Consider the following 12,975-nt stretch of genomic DNA (forward strand, 5'->3'; position numbering starts at 1 on the left):
CCTGGTACTGGCTAAAAGTTAAATTTTTACTGGTACTGCCTAAAGGTTAAATATATGACCTGGTACTGCCTAAAGGTTAAGATATATGACCTGGTACTGGCTAAAAGTTAAAATATTACCTGGTACTGCCTAAAGGTAAGATATTATGACTGGTACGCCTAAAGTTAAGATATATGACCTGGTACTGCCTAAAGGTTAAGATATATGACCTGGTACTCCAAAGGTTAAGATATATGACTGGTACTGCCAAAGGTTAAGATATATGACCTGGTACTGCCTAAAGGTTAAGATATATGACCTGGTACTGCCTAAAGGTTTAGATATATGACCTGGTACTGCCTAAAGGTTAAGATATATGACCTGGTACTTGCCTAAAGGTTAAGTATATGACCTGGTACTGCCTAAAGGTTAAGATATATGACCTGGTACTGCCTAAAGGTTAAGATATTGACCTGGTACTGCCTAAAGGTTAAGATATGACCTGTACTGCCTAAAGGTAAGATATATACCTGGTACTGCCTAAAGGTTAAGATATATGACCTGGTACTCCTAAGGTAAGATATAGACCTGGTACTGCCTAAAGGTTAAGATATTGACCTGGTACTGCCTAAAGGTTAAGATATATGACCTGGTACTGCCTAAAGGTAAGTATGACCTGGTACTCCCTAAAGGTTAAGATATAGACCTGTACTGCCTAAAGGTTAAGATATATGACCTGGTACTGCCTAAAGGTTAAGATATTGACCTGGTACTGCCTAAAGGTTAAGATATGACCTGGTACTCCTAAAGGTTAAGATATATGACCTGGTACTGCCTAAAGGTTAAGATATGACCTGGTACTTCCTAAAGGTTAAGATATTGACCTGGTACTGCCTAAAGGTTAAGATATGACCGCAGTACCTGGCTAAAGGTTAAGATATGACCTGGTACTGCCTAAAGGTTAAGATATGACCTGGTACTGCCTAAAGGTTAAGATATATGACCTGGTACTGCCTAAAGGTTAAGAAATATGACCTGGTACTCCTAAGGTTAAGATATATGACCTGGTACCTCCCTAAAGGTTAAGATATGTCATCTGTTTGCTGCAAATGCACTCAAACCCGTCTATCCTTTTGGACCAAATTAGAATCTGTCGTTAGGCCATATTACTAAAAACCTACTGGATTTAATGATGTCTAGGTAACTGATGTTTACCAGTTGTAAATTTCACTGTGCCTTGCAAATTCCTTTTTTTTTTAAGTAGTGAGTATAATGGGTTACTTCACCACTCTTGATATAGGACCCGGGCTGTCTCAATAGTGTTAGCTTGCTTCCTTTCATTGTACCCTTTCCTTCGTGATCTCTGATCTGGCAGGTGGAAGCAACATATGGTGAAAGCCTCTCACCTATCATGAAGGAAAGGAGATGAAGGAAGGAAGCCAGTGTAGTGGATTGAGATGTCCCCCATCTCTTACCATCTCCCATGCAGCCCCAGTCTCCTTTTATATTAAGCCTGATACTCTTAGACACCGATCAGTGTTGTCTTAAAAAGGAAAGGAAACAAATTGATTTGGTATATGAATGAACCTGGTCTGCCAAACAACAGCCAAACAGCTATTAAATATGTCTACCTGGTCAGGCCAAAGGGGTCAGTAGATCAAACTCCAGGCTCTTATGTCCACTACTACGGTGGCCCAGAGTGGACATCTATTTGTTTACAACCAAGGTTGGGGTCAATGCCATTTCAATTCAGGAAGTAAAAACTGGATTTTCAGTCATCTTCAATGCTTTTTAATGAGGAAACATTTGGAATTTGGTTAACTTTCTGAATTGAAATGGAATTGACCCCCGACCCTGTTTACAACCATGTACATTATTACATAGCGATGAATGTTCTAGGTTGTTTTTCTTCAGTTCAAAGTGCCACGTTTTGGTGTTTCTCAATGCACCCCCTCTCCCGTTCATTAGATTGACGTATCTCTTGCTTTAGGTTTGGATAAAAGCATCACACCATAGCTACACGCTGTTGTGTTCATGTATTTGAKATTTTTTGGACATTCGGTTCTGATTTTTATTTAATTTTTTTAGGTTGATCAGAAAGCAGGTCCAGTAACGGTTAAATTGACTCGCTCGTTGCTTTTGTTATTGATTTGATTGCAGCTGTTTTCTCTCTTGCATCATGTTTTTAATTCTCTCCTAGCCTGAGTCCCAGATTTGTTTCTGTTCATCACAAATCCTTATGGAATCGTCATGCAAAAACAATTGGCTTGAAAGACTACATTTTGAGTTGGCAAGAGCACAAACAGATCTGAGAACCAGGCTAATCTCTTTCCAACTGGGATGATGATAATGATGACGATGATAGTGTGAGGTTTTGTATTGGGAAGTTACACCCTGCCCACTGGGCACACGCTTGTTGAATCCACGTCGTTTCCATGTCTTTTCAATGGCGTTACGTTGAGCCAACGTGAAATAGACGTTCAGTTGACATCTGTGCAGTTTGACCATAGGCCGTGTTTTGTTTTGTTTTGCCGTAGGGTGAAGTTGCCCCTAGATGCTGATTTTGGGTCGGTACCTAGACGAAACTTGACCCCCCGTTGTGTTTTCTCATGTTTTCTACCTGGAAAGTATTGGTGTGGATCACAGTAACGGACTTGTGACCTGTTGTGAAGATGTTCTATATGTTTTAGTGGGAAAGAAAGTGTATTTTGTTGTTCCACCATGTTGTTTTCTCTCTATCTCAAAGTGATGATGATGATGTCGGCTGAGTCCAAACTTCTCTGACTTTGGGGCCGTCACCTGGAATAAAAAAAAAAAAATGAGTCTTGCAGGCGATGATGATGATGATGATGATGCAAGCTGTTTGAGAACAATCTGTGTGTTGTATTTCTTTCTCTCTCAGATATGAATATCTCTGATGTTGCCATCTGTCTATTCATCAGGCTCTTGTTTAGACTACTAATGCACCAAGGCATTAAAACATTGTACCTCCAATGAGTGGAAAACCTGATGAGAAACTTAGAGTTCCTATTTGTCTGTGAACATACATTTTCCCTCTGGTTTACTTCAATACTGAATACGGATTAGAATTGTATACAATAGGAGCAGGAAGGGTGTTACAGTTTATGACCACAWGGTGGCGACAGTACGTTATTTTTGTTGATAACTAATGACTTGCGCTTTTAAAAAATATATATGTTTTAAAACATTGGGACAAGTAGTCTAGCTTCTTCGTTATCACTTGTTSATATCACAGTTGCAGATAACAGGAAATAAAGCAAAGGCAMTTTWTTWWTTTWTTWTTTAATCAAATGCCGCTTGACACTGTTTTGACCTCTTGGGATTCCCTCCTGACGTATGTTTGGTGGGGATTCCCGTTCGGTTGATTAGCAGATATAGCGCCGCACACCGGGTCCCAATTCAACTCATCCCAAAGACTAAGAAGTCAACTACAGTCTTTGGAGCTCTGTGGTCTACAAACTTGTTTTGTCAAGTTTTCTTGTCCTAAAGTCGGTGATGGATGCCTTACGGTCGGCTGGAAGAGCTATCATCCGAAGTCCAAGTATCGCGAAACGGTCTTGGAATTCGGGCAAACATAAAAGTAAGGTTTGTTTTTAAGTGAAAACGTACTCTGATATTTGCATCACTCCTCTTCGCCTATGCTCGACGAATTGTTTTAGTGGTGTAAACACAGCGAATTATTACCACTTGCCAATTGTTATGTTTGTGGGTGCAATTTTCATGATATGCCGAATTTCTGGTCGTTTGTTGGCTACTTAGTAACACTTGTTAGATCCAGTGCCACACTTTTACATAATTTCATCAATCATATATCCATTACATGTTTTTCATTAGTTCTCTAGGCTAGGCTACTGTTGTCATGCCTACGTGGGGGCACAATTACGCTACCAATCAAGTAAGAAACAAACATGTAGCAACTACGTGTTTCCTAATGAAATTAACCCGATTACAATATAATACCGCTTTTTGGGGGGGGGGGGGGGGGTTTGATAAGACTGGCAGTGTAGGCTGAGGACCTTCCTATCTAGTGATCCACTATCCGCAAGTCTTCCCAATTTATGAGATCAGAGCCTGAAATGCACCACACCCTTGGTAACCATACTCATCTCATGCAATGACTTAATTGCCTGTTTGGATAACAGTACGCTGTCTACTTTGTCCCTATACTGGGAACTCTTTTACTGACGCGGTTCAGTGTACTATTACAGTAGCCTAATAGGGATAATTTTGCCTGTACATAAATAGCAGTGGTGTAAAATACTTAAGTAGTTTTTTGGGGGTGTATTTCTACTTTACTATGTATATTTTGACAACTTTTACTTCACTACATTCCAAAATAAAATAATGTACTTATTACTCCATACATTTTCTCTGACACCAAAAAGTACTCGTTACATGTTGAGTGCTTAGCAGGACAGGAAAATGGTCCAATTCACTCACTTATCAACATCGCTGGTTATCCCTACTGACTCTGATCTGAACATCCCTGGTCATCCCTACTGCCTCTCATCTGGCGGACTCACTAAACACATGCTTTGTTTGTAAATGAATGTCAGTTGTAGTGTACTGTCTGGTTTGCTTAATATAAGGATTTTAAATCATTAATACTTTGATACTTAAGTACATTTTAAAACCAAATACTTTTTTACTCAAGTAATAATTTACTGGGTGACTCACTTTTACTTGACACCTTTTAATAGAAAAGGACTCATTTTCTCAAGTATGACTTTTTGAGTCCTTTTTCCACCACTGATAAATAGTCCACTTAAATATCCACTTTTAAAATAACAAACGATACCAATGTTTGAATTAAGTCTATCCTCCTCCTCAGTAGTTTTGAAGGTCCGTGTAGCGTTCTTAAGAATCGTCTCAATGGAACTGGAACACGTGGCTGTTTTTGTACGCTAATGTAACAACTACCGGCACTGTGGGGGCATATTTAGAGGTCAGTTGGCCACCCTATTCGCTACATAGTGCACTACTTTTGACCCAAGCCTTATGGGACCTTTGTCAATAGTAGTGCACTATGTAGTGAAGAGGGTAGGATGCAGATTGTGTGCTAAGTCTCACTTGATCCCGGGCTAGGGTGGGGGATTCGGTGGCGGCCGGGGAAACTAGAACTACTAATCACTATAGTCACGATAACAGCTACAGGGGTGCTTCAGTCAGTAAATCCACACATTATCCACGTTAGTAACCAGATACTCAAATGGTTGCTCTGACAACGAAATACATGTATAAAAAGAAATGGAAGGTGGGATCGTTCTAGCCAATGAGAGGGCAGATGTGCGTGTGAACAACAGGCACAACTCTTGATATAAAATGTTTGTCCGTACACTCAACAACCAAACTTAGATTCTATTAAATGTTTTGTTTAACCACATTCAACACTCTTATTGTCCTCCATCCAAAAACAGCACCTGCTGGAGAAGACAGATTTTTGGGCCCAGTAATCCCTCTTACCTCTTCTCCTCTGGTCCGCAGCATGGCTGGGTTCAGGCTTGGGAACTGCTGGTGCTTCCTCCGTTGTTAACACACTTATGGATGTTGGGTTTTATTATAGCCTCTTATTTAGGGGCCTCCCGAGTGGCACAGTGGTCTAAAGGCACTGCATCTCAGTGCTCGAGGCGTCAATACAGACCCTGGTTCGATCCAGGGGTGTATCACAACCGGCTGTGATCGGAAGTCTCATAGGGAGGCGCACAATTGGCCTGGCGTCATCCGGGTTAAGGGAGGGCTTGGCCGGGGTAGGCCGTCATTGTAAAATAAGAATTTGTTCTTAACTGACTTGCCTAGTTAAATAAACCACTCATGAAATCATGTTGAAGTTAACATAAAATGTGATGTAGAGGTAGGTAATGTTGATTTTTAAAGCTACTGGCAGTGAGTGACCTGCTTTCTGGTCTCTAATCTACAGTAGGCGTTCTGAGTGTTTAGGTTCCCTGGTTCTGAATCTGTTTTCCAGGCTGGGGAAAAAGTTCTGTCATCACTAGTGACCCATATCGTTCAGCCTGCAGGACCCCACTCCTATAGTGTCGTTCAGCTTGCAGGACCCCACTCCTATAGTGTCGTTCAGCCTGCAGGACCCCACTCCTATAGTTCGTTCAGCTTGCAGGACCCCACTCCTATAGTGTCGTCAGCTTGCAGGACCCACTCCCTATAGTGTCGTTCAGCCTGCAGGACCCCCATATCCTATAGTTTCGTTCAGCCTGCAGGACGCCCACTCCTATAGTGCGTTCGTTCTTCTACTCCTAATTCTATGGTATGTCCTGTGGAAATAAAGCAGAGCCTTATAATACTGTGTAGGAAGATATTGTCCCCAGTCTACTAGACTGGGAGTTGGATAGAAGTTGCCCTCAGGCACAGATGTATAATCCATTTACCGTCTCCCCCCAAAAAAATAATTTTTCTCTGCAACGCCCAAGGGTAATATATACAACACCTCTCTCCCTTTCCTCCCATGTCAAACAGATGGCTTTTGTGTTAGAGAGGTTTTAAGAATGGTTGAGGTAAAAGCCACCTTGGCTGTTTTTCCCCCCCCACGTCCTCTTTGACACATGGACCATTGGGTGATATTGTCCATTGAGGCCACGTCACTACACATCACCAACAGTATCGTTTGTCCTCTTATTTATTACACAGTATTATAAGGCACTGCTTATTTCTACTAGTACATACCATTTAGAATTAGGAACTAGAATACTCATTAGTCACTAATTAATCATGTTTTGTTCAGTCACTCCTGTGGTAGTTCTGTGAAATCCATTTAGTTCTACCCCCCCCCCCCATACCGATAGTATGTGTTGACTTCTGTGAATGTAATGTTTTTCCTCATTCCTATAGGTGTAGTTGACAGAGTTCTGAGAATTCACTATTATTGTTTGTTCACTCATTTTATATCCACCTTGAAATCCCTGGATTCTAATTGGCTGGTGTGTTGATAGAGGGCTCTGTGTGTTTCCTGTTGCTGTGGCAATGTTTTTGTTACCTTTGGTCTGCATTGGGACGGAGCGGTCGACCTCCCTGCGTTATCGTGTGTCACTCTAGTCTAATCTATAGGTCCAACTTACATCCAGAAACCTTACATGATCTTGAACCCTCTCTGGTCTTCTAAGAAGAAGTAATTTCATTGGACATAGCTCTCAGGTCTTCTAAGAAGCAGTGTTTTCATTGGATGTTAGCCCTGTCAGAAGTCAGCTCCTAGTAGTCCAATGTCCCTAGATAACAGACTATGTAGACCTGAAGTGAAGCACTGGATCTATATGACAGAAACGCATATCCTAGCCTTCTCCATTTCTCCCTCCACTCTTCCCCTCATTTCTCTCTCTCTCCCTCCATTCATCTTATCCCTCATACTTGAAGACTTGACAATGATGCAAACTGCAAAGAAGCACTCAAGAACTTCCTTCATAACCATCTCTGCCAAATTCTTTGATTTTTGAGAGACTGATAAGGGAGAGTCATTAATGATGACATTTAGGAGTGTGTTTCTCTGGTGTCTTGTCATCCCACACGTACATTCAGCTGATTCCCCTCAAGAACCTCAACCTGAAGCCATCCTGTTGTCTGGTCATCAGGCAGTCAGTCAGTCTCCTCTCCAAGCAGAGCTGCATGTTACCACACACACACACACACACACACACACGCAATCCTCCTCATGATAGACAGGGATGTATATGTTATGGTCATTCGTCAGAATCGTGGTTAACAAACCAGATAACACTGGGAGTGTTTTCTAGTTTTAAATGTAACTGTTCTGGGGATGGTGTGTATGTGGTAGCTCTTGGCCCGTGTCTGTGAGAGAACGTCTATGTGGCGTGTCTGTATCTGGGTAAAAGAGAGAGAGAGAGAGAGAAGGTCTGTGTGTGTGTCTGCATCTGTGTGTATGGCAGTGTGCTCTAGATCTCCTGAGTTCTAGAAGGCTACAGATGCACAGAGATGAGGAATGAGAAAATGGACTTCAATATTTAATATTACTCACTGTCTTCCCCCCGTCCCCCCCCGTTTGGCTCTCTTGTCTTTCTCCTTCAATTAAACATGGAAGTGGGATGAAGTTACCTACTGCATGTTAAGGTTTAATTTGCCTGGCTACCCATCCACATAGCTCTATCCAAATGTCACGCCCACTAACGTTTCTTCTCCATGATGAGTGCAGCATGCTAGAAGTTGTCAGGAAAAGGTTTCGTAGAGGGTAGCTGGTCCTAGATAACTTACCCCAGGCTAAAAACAATGAAAACATTGATGGAGACTCTGGAACAGATTAACATATTTCTCTTATCATTGCTTGTCAAAGTTAGTGTACAAGACTATTCCCTTTTTTTACTCAATATTTTTCCCTTTTCTCCCCCTCAATATTTTGCCCTCTTTTACAGGTCAGCTATAGGTTAGTTCTGAGTAAAAACATGTACTTTTACCTATTGTTATTTTCTTCCACCCTGATCCATATAGTGTATTTTAGAAACTGTTTTAAACATCTTTTTTTCACGTTCATGTTCAAAAACAAAGTCCTGTTAAAGGAAAATATCTTTAGCTCAGCTAGCGAGAGACCAACACTGAGTCAACAGTATTTCAGAGACAGTTATAGGTTGCTACAGCTCTCATAGTATTGACCTTGTTCTCAAACATGGTTGAATATAGCATCTGGACTTTGACCCACCTAGCTGCTTGGAAACTGGACAGATGCATGTGAGAACAACCTGGAGGTCATGACCTTGTACTGGTCTTGATCCCAGAGAGTATGTATCTCTATGGTTCAACATTTATTATAGTTTTGTGATTTTTAATATTAGATTTTAGAATTTTATTTGATATTCAGTTTAGTTTCAGTCAGTTTTCTGACTTGACTTACTGGTTGTCTTGTTTGTTTTTTGATAAACCTTTTATTGTTTTTAAAACAATATATGATTTAGTGTTTGGGAGAGYAAGTAGCTGTGGTAGGCTTATGTGTTGTAGGCTTATAGTTTGTTTTTTGGGGGATTTCACATCTTTCCACTGGGGGGCAGTAATGCATAAGGAGATGGGACCATAGACTTGGATAGACAACTCATCTCTGTGTCTGTGTCATGATGGTGTCTGTGAGAGCATGGGCAGCACCGTTGAGGACATCTCCATCTTGAAATAGTCCATTTTCTTCTTCGAGAGTAAAATCTCATTGGCTGATTTCCTTCCTGATGACCCGGCTGTCATGACTACAACCCCGGGTCATACCAACTGGGTCATCAGGAGGGCTCAGCCAATGAAGTTGGAAGTCCTGCCCAGTTGACTAAATAAATAAAAAATGGCGAAAGTCCTCAAGGGCACTGCCCATGCTAACTTCTGTGTGTGTTTCTGTTAAACCAAACAAGACTCTGCGTTCCAGAGAGGTGGTCGTTCGGTTTCTTAAGCCAGATGACCGTTGTCCACAGACAGAATATTCTCTCCACTAACGCTTGGGATGCAGGGGCAGAAACCACAGCTTTGGATAAACAGCCATCCTTGCCTGTCAGAACTGGAGAGGTGACTCTGTAAACACGCCCCCCTTTACCTCTTCCAGGTATTCCCACAGCTCAGACAGGGCCCTGAATGCCCTGCCAGGGGAGACCCTCAGACAGGGCCCTGAATGCCCTGCCAGGGGAGACCCTCAGACAGGGCCCTGAATGCCCTGCCAGGGGAGACCCTCAGACAGTCTTAGATACGAGGAAGCTGTATTTCTGAAGAAATGTGGTCGAGATGCTTGCTGGATTCAACGTGCTGGCATCTTGCTTGGGGTCCTGCTGCTCCATGGCTGTACTCTCTGATTTGCTGAAGTACAAAAGACTCTGCTTCCCTCATCAGTGGCTCCATCTCTGTTGAGCGAAGTGCCAGAGACACACGTGGGTCATCAGGCAAGCTGCTGCAGAGTGAGGGTTGAAGTTTGCTGCCTGAGGATTCAGCATGCAAAGCGCTCGCGCAGTGACTTCAAGAGGACCTGTGCCAACGGTTTTTTGCAACAGTAGTTGACTGCAAGTGTGACTCGAGGTTGAGACGGCACGGTACCACATCAGACAGCGACTGGCTGTCAGTTTGAAGTCGGTGTGGATTGCTAACGGCTCCAGCAACTTCACAAGCTGCTCTAGCTTGGCCCAGTCACGCTCCGTGCTCGCCCTCGGATTTCTTCCCTGTTAGTTAGTGGTAGGCCTAGCTTGTGCATCATTATCACTAGCTATTTGAAACCACCCCATCTACTTTCAGCATTAAACCACATTTGATTTTTGGCCAAAGTTTTTAAAGATAATATTAAACATCAAATTGTTTAATATATATTTTTTTTTTATCAGTTTACTAAATGATTTACTAAATTCTTTATTTTAGTTTCAGTTTTCGTTTTACTATAATAACCTTGCTATGGTTGTAAGGAATAGGGCGTCAATCTTATAACCTGTCTCTCTAGAACTTCCTGAGAACTGGACCGACACGAGGGAGACTGTTGTAGATGGCATGACCTTTAACCTCCGCCACCTAGGCATGACCCTGGTGGACCAGGCCAAAGGAGAGGACCTATCAGCAGCTGCTGTCAAGAGGATCGTTGCCACGGTGAGCTGTGATGTCATACAAGTAGGAGGGATTGGAATTTCAAAGCACAGGAAGTTCCTAAACTCTTGATTTTAGATTTATATGTTTGGAGTTGATCTTGATTGTTTCTGCTCTCAAGAACAGCATTTTTTCTTGATGACTAAATAACGTGGCCTGCTCCTTTTAAAAACAAATGACCAATTAGCTGTATTGGTTTCATTTATATTGTTAATCTTTTCTTAGCATCAATGCTTACTGATGATAGATAGAGAGATCATGCTTTTATTGTGATTATTTTAAAATCTTTGTCTAATTATTGTTATTATATTATCTCATATAGATCCAGGCCAAAGCCTTTTGTAATGAATCTATATTCTCTGTCATCAACTCTGTCCCCTCCAGGCCAAAGCCTTTGTAATGAATCTATATTCTCTGTCATCAACTCTGTCCCCTCCAGGCCAAAGCCTTTGTAATGAATCTATATCTCTGTCATCAACTCTGTCCCCTCCAGGCCAAAGCCTTTGTAATGATCTATATTCTCTGTCATCAACTCTGTCCCTCCAGGCCAAAGCCTTTGTAATGAATCTATATTCTCTGTCATCAACTCTGTCCCTCCAGCGCAAAGCCTTTGTAATAATCTATATCTCTGTCATCAACTCTGTCCCTCCAGGCCAAAGCCTTTGTAATGAATCTATATTCTCTGTCATCAACTCTGTCCCTCCAGGCCAAAGCCTTTGTAATGAATCTATATTCTCTGTCATCAACTCTGTTCCTCCAGGCCAAAGCCTTTGTAATGAATCTATATTCTCTGTCATCAACATCTGTCCCCTCAGGCCAAAGCCTTTGTAATGAATCTATATTCTCTGTCACAACTCTGTCCCCTCCAGGCCAAAGCCTTTGTAATGAATCTATATTCTCTGTCATCAACTCTGTCCCCTCCAGGCCAAAGCCTTTGTAATGAATCTATATTCTCTGTCTCAACTCTGTCCCTCCAGGCCAAAGCCTTTGGAATGAATCTGATATTCTCTGTCATCAACTCTGTCCCCTCCAGGCCAAAGCCTTTGTAATGAATCTATATTCTCTGTCATCAACTCTGTCCCCTCCAGGCCAAAGCGGGAGGTAAGAAGCCTCAGAAAGTGTCTCTGAGGGTTTCTCCTCAGGGTATAATGCTCTACGATAGTCTGACCAACCAGCTGCTAGACAACATCTCCATATACAGGTGTGTGTGTGTGTGGTGGGGAAGAGGACAAATCTTCAAATCTTCTTTGAAAATACAGCTCCCCACAGGAGACCAGACCTCCACAGAGCTGGGTGATATCTCTCTCTCCTCTCTCTCTCTGAGGACACTTGCCATTTTGAAGCGTAACTGTAAACCGCTGAATTTATTTTGCCCTCTGGACATTTTTAACCTTTGTCCTTGTTGTCTGCAGGATATCCTACTGCACGGCGGACAAGCTGCACTACAAGGTGTTTGCCTACATTTCCCAGAACGCCCTCAACGGAACACTGGAGTGCCACGCCTACCTCTGCTCCAAGAGGAAAGTGGTGAGTGTGAACTGACACCACAACAAGCCCTATAATCTGACAGGACTGGATGAGTCTCTGCTTGGACCTCCTGTAGGCTAACTGAATGTTTTTTATTTAACCTATCTACACTGAACACAAATATAAATGCAACATGTAAAGTGCTAGTCCCATGTTTCTTGAGCTGAAAGGAAAGATCACAGAAATCTTCCATACTGCACAAAAAGCTTATATCTCCCAAATGTTGTGCACAAATTTGTTTATATTCCTGTTAGTGAGCATTTCTCCTTTGTTAAGATAATCCACCTGACAGGTGTGGCATATCAAGAAGCTGATTAAACAGCATGATCATTACAGGTGCACCTCTAAAATGTGCAGTTTTGTCACACAACACAATGCCACAGATGTCTCTAGTTTTGAGGGATCCTGCAATTTGGCATGCTGACTGCAGGAATGTCCACCAGAGCTGTTGTCAGAGAATAGAATGTTAATTTCTCTTCCGTAAACTGGCCCAATGTCATTTTAGAGAATTTGGCAGTACGTCCCACCGACCTCACTGTGTGCTGATGTCACCGTTTTTAAAATAATTTTAATTTGATCTGTGACCGACAGATGCATATCTGTATTCCCAGTCATGTGAAATCCATAGATTAGGTACTAATGCATTTATTTCAATTGACTGGTTTCCTTATATGAACTAGAACAGTGAAATCTTTGAAATTGTGGCATGTTGCTTTAAAAAAATGTTTTTGTTTTATTGCCATCCTTTCAGTTCTGTGAACACTAAAGCAGTGTTTTCCAACCCTGGTCCTCCAGCACCCCCACCGCTATAACCCTGGTCCTCCAGCACCCCCACCGCTATAACCCTGGTCCTCCAGCACCCCCACCGCTATAACCCTGGTCCTCCAGCACCCCCACCGC

The 12,975-nt window shown here is 42.2% G+C and overlaps 1 protein-coding gene and 3 long non-coding RNA genes across 5 annotated transcripts in view; 2 read left to right on the forward strand and 2 right to left on the reverse strand.

Moving 5' to 3' along the window:
• Positions 1-149: 149 nt before the first annotated feature.
• LOC112076846 (uncharacterized) lies at positions 150-736 on the forward strand. The gene is made up of 3 exons (XR_011477928.1): positions 150-194; positions 253-438; positions 701-736. It is a non-coding gene; the product is annotated as an uncharacterized lncRNA (long non-coding RNA).
• Positions 293-474, reverse strand: LOC139026186 (uncharacterized). Its single transcript, XR_011477929.1, has 2 exons — positions 392-474; positions 293-360 (listed from the first exon to the last, which is right to left on the reverse strand). It is a non-coding gene; the product is annotated as an uncharacterized lncRNA (long non-coding RNA).
• Positions 508-1,111, reverse strand: LOC139026185 (uncharacterized). Of its 2 annotated transcripts, XR_011477927.1 has the most exons (4): positions 1,051-1,111; positions 924-1,020; positions 656-715; positions 508-540 (listed from the first exon to the last, which is right to left on the reverse strand). It is a non-coding gene; the product is annotated as an uncharacterized lncRNA (long non-coding RNA). The 2 variants fall into 2 exon arrangements; XR_011477926.1 differs by lacking the exons at positions 508-540; positions 656-715 and adding an exon at positions 795-833 and having other exon boundaries at positions 864-1,020.
• Positions 1,112-3,323: 2,212 nt separating this feature from the next.
• Positions 3,324-12,975, forward strand: part of LOC112076848 (low density lipoprotein receptor adapter protein 1-B) — a 19,445-nt gene continuing 9,793 nt past the window's right edge. Inside the window, exons 1-4 of the mRNA XM_024143507.2 lie at positions 3,324-3,580; positions 10,409-10,551; positions 11,637-11,749; positions 11,961-12,075. Of these exons, the coding sequence (XP_023999275.1) occupies positions 3,496-3,580; positions 10,409-10,551; positions 11,637-11,749; positions 11,961-12,075 (456 nt within the window). The 5' untranslated portion in view covers positions 3,324-3,495. The remainder of the gene's footprint in view (positions 3,581-10,408; positions 10,552-11,636; positions 11,750-11,960; positions 12,076-12,975) is intronic.

This window comes from Salvelinus sp. IW2-2015, unplaced genomic scaffold, assembly GCF_002910315.2.
Source record: "Salvelinus sp. IW2-2015 unplaced genomic scaffold, ASM291031v2 Un_scaffold4085, whole genome shotgun sequence".
In the NCBI taxonomy this organism is placed as follows: Eukaryota; Metazoa; Chordata; class Actinopteri; order Salmoniformes; family Salmonidae; genus Salvelinus; species Salvelinus sp. IW2-2015.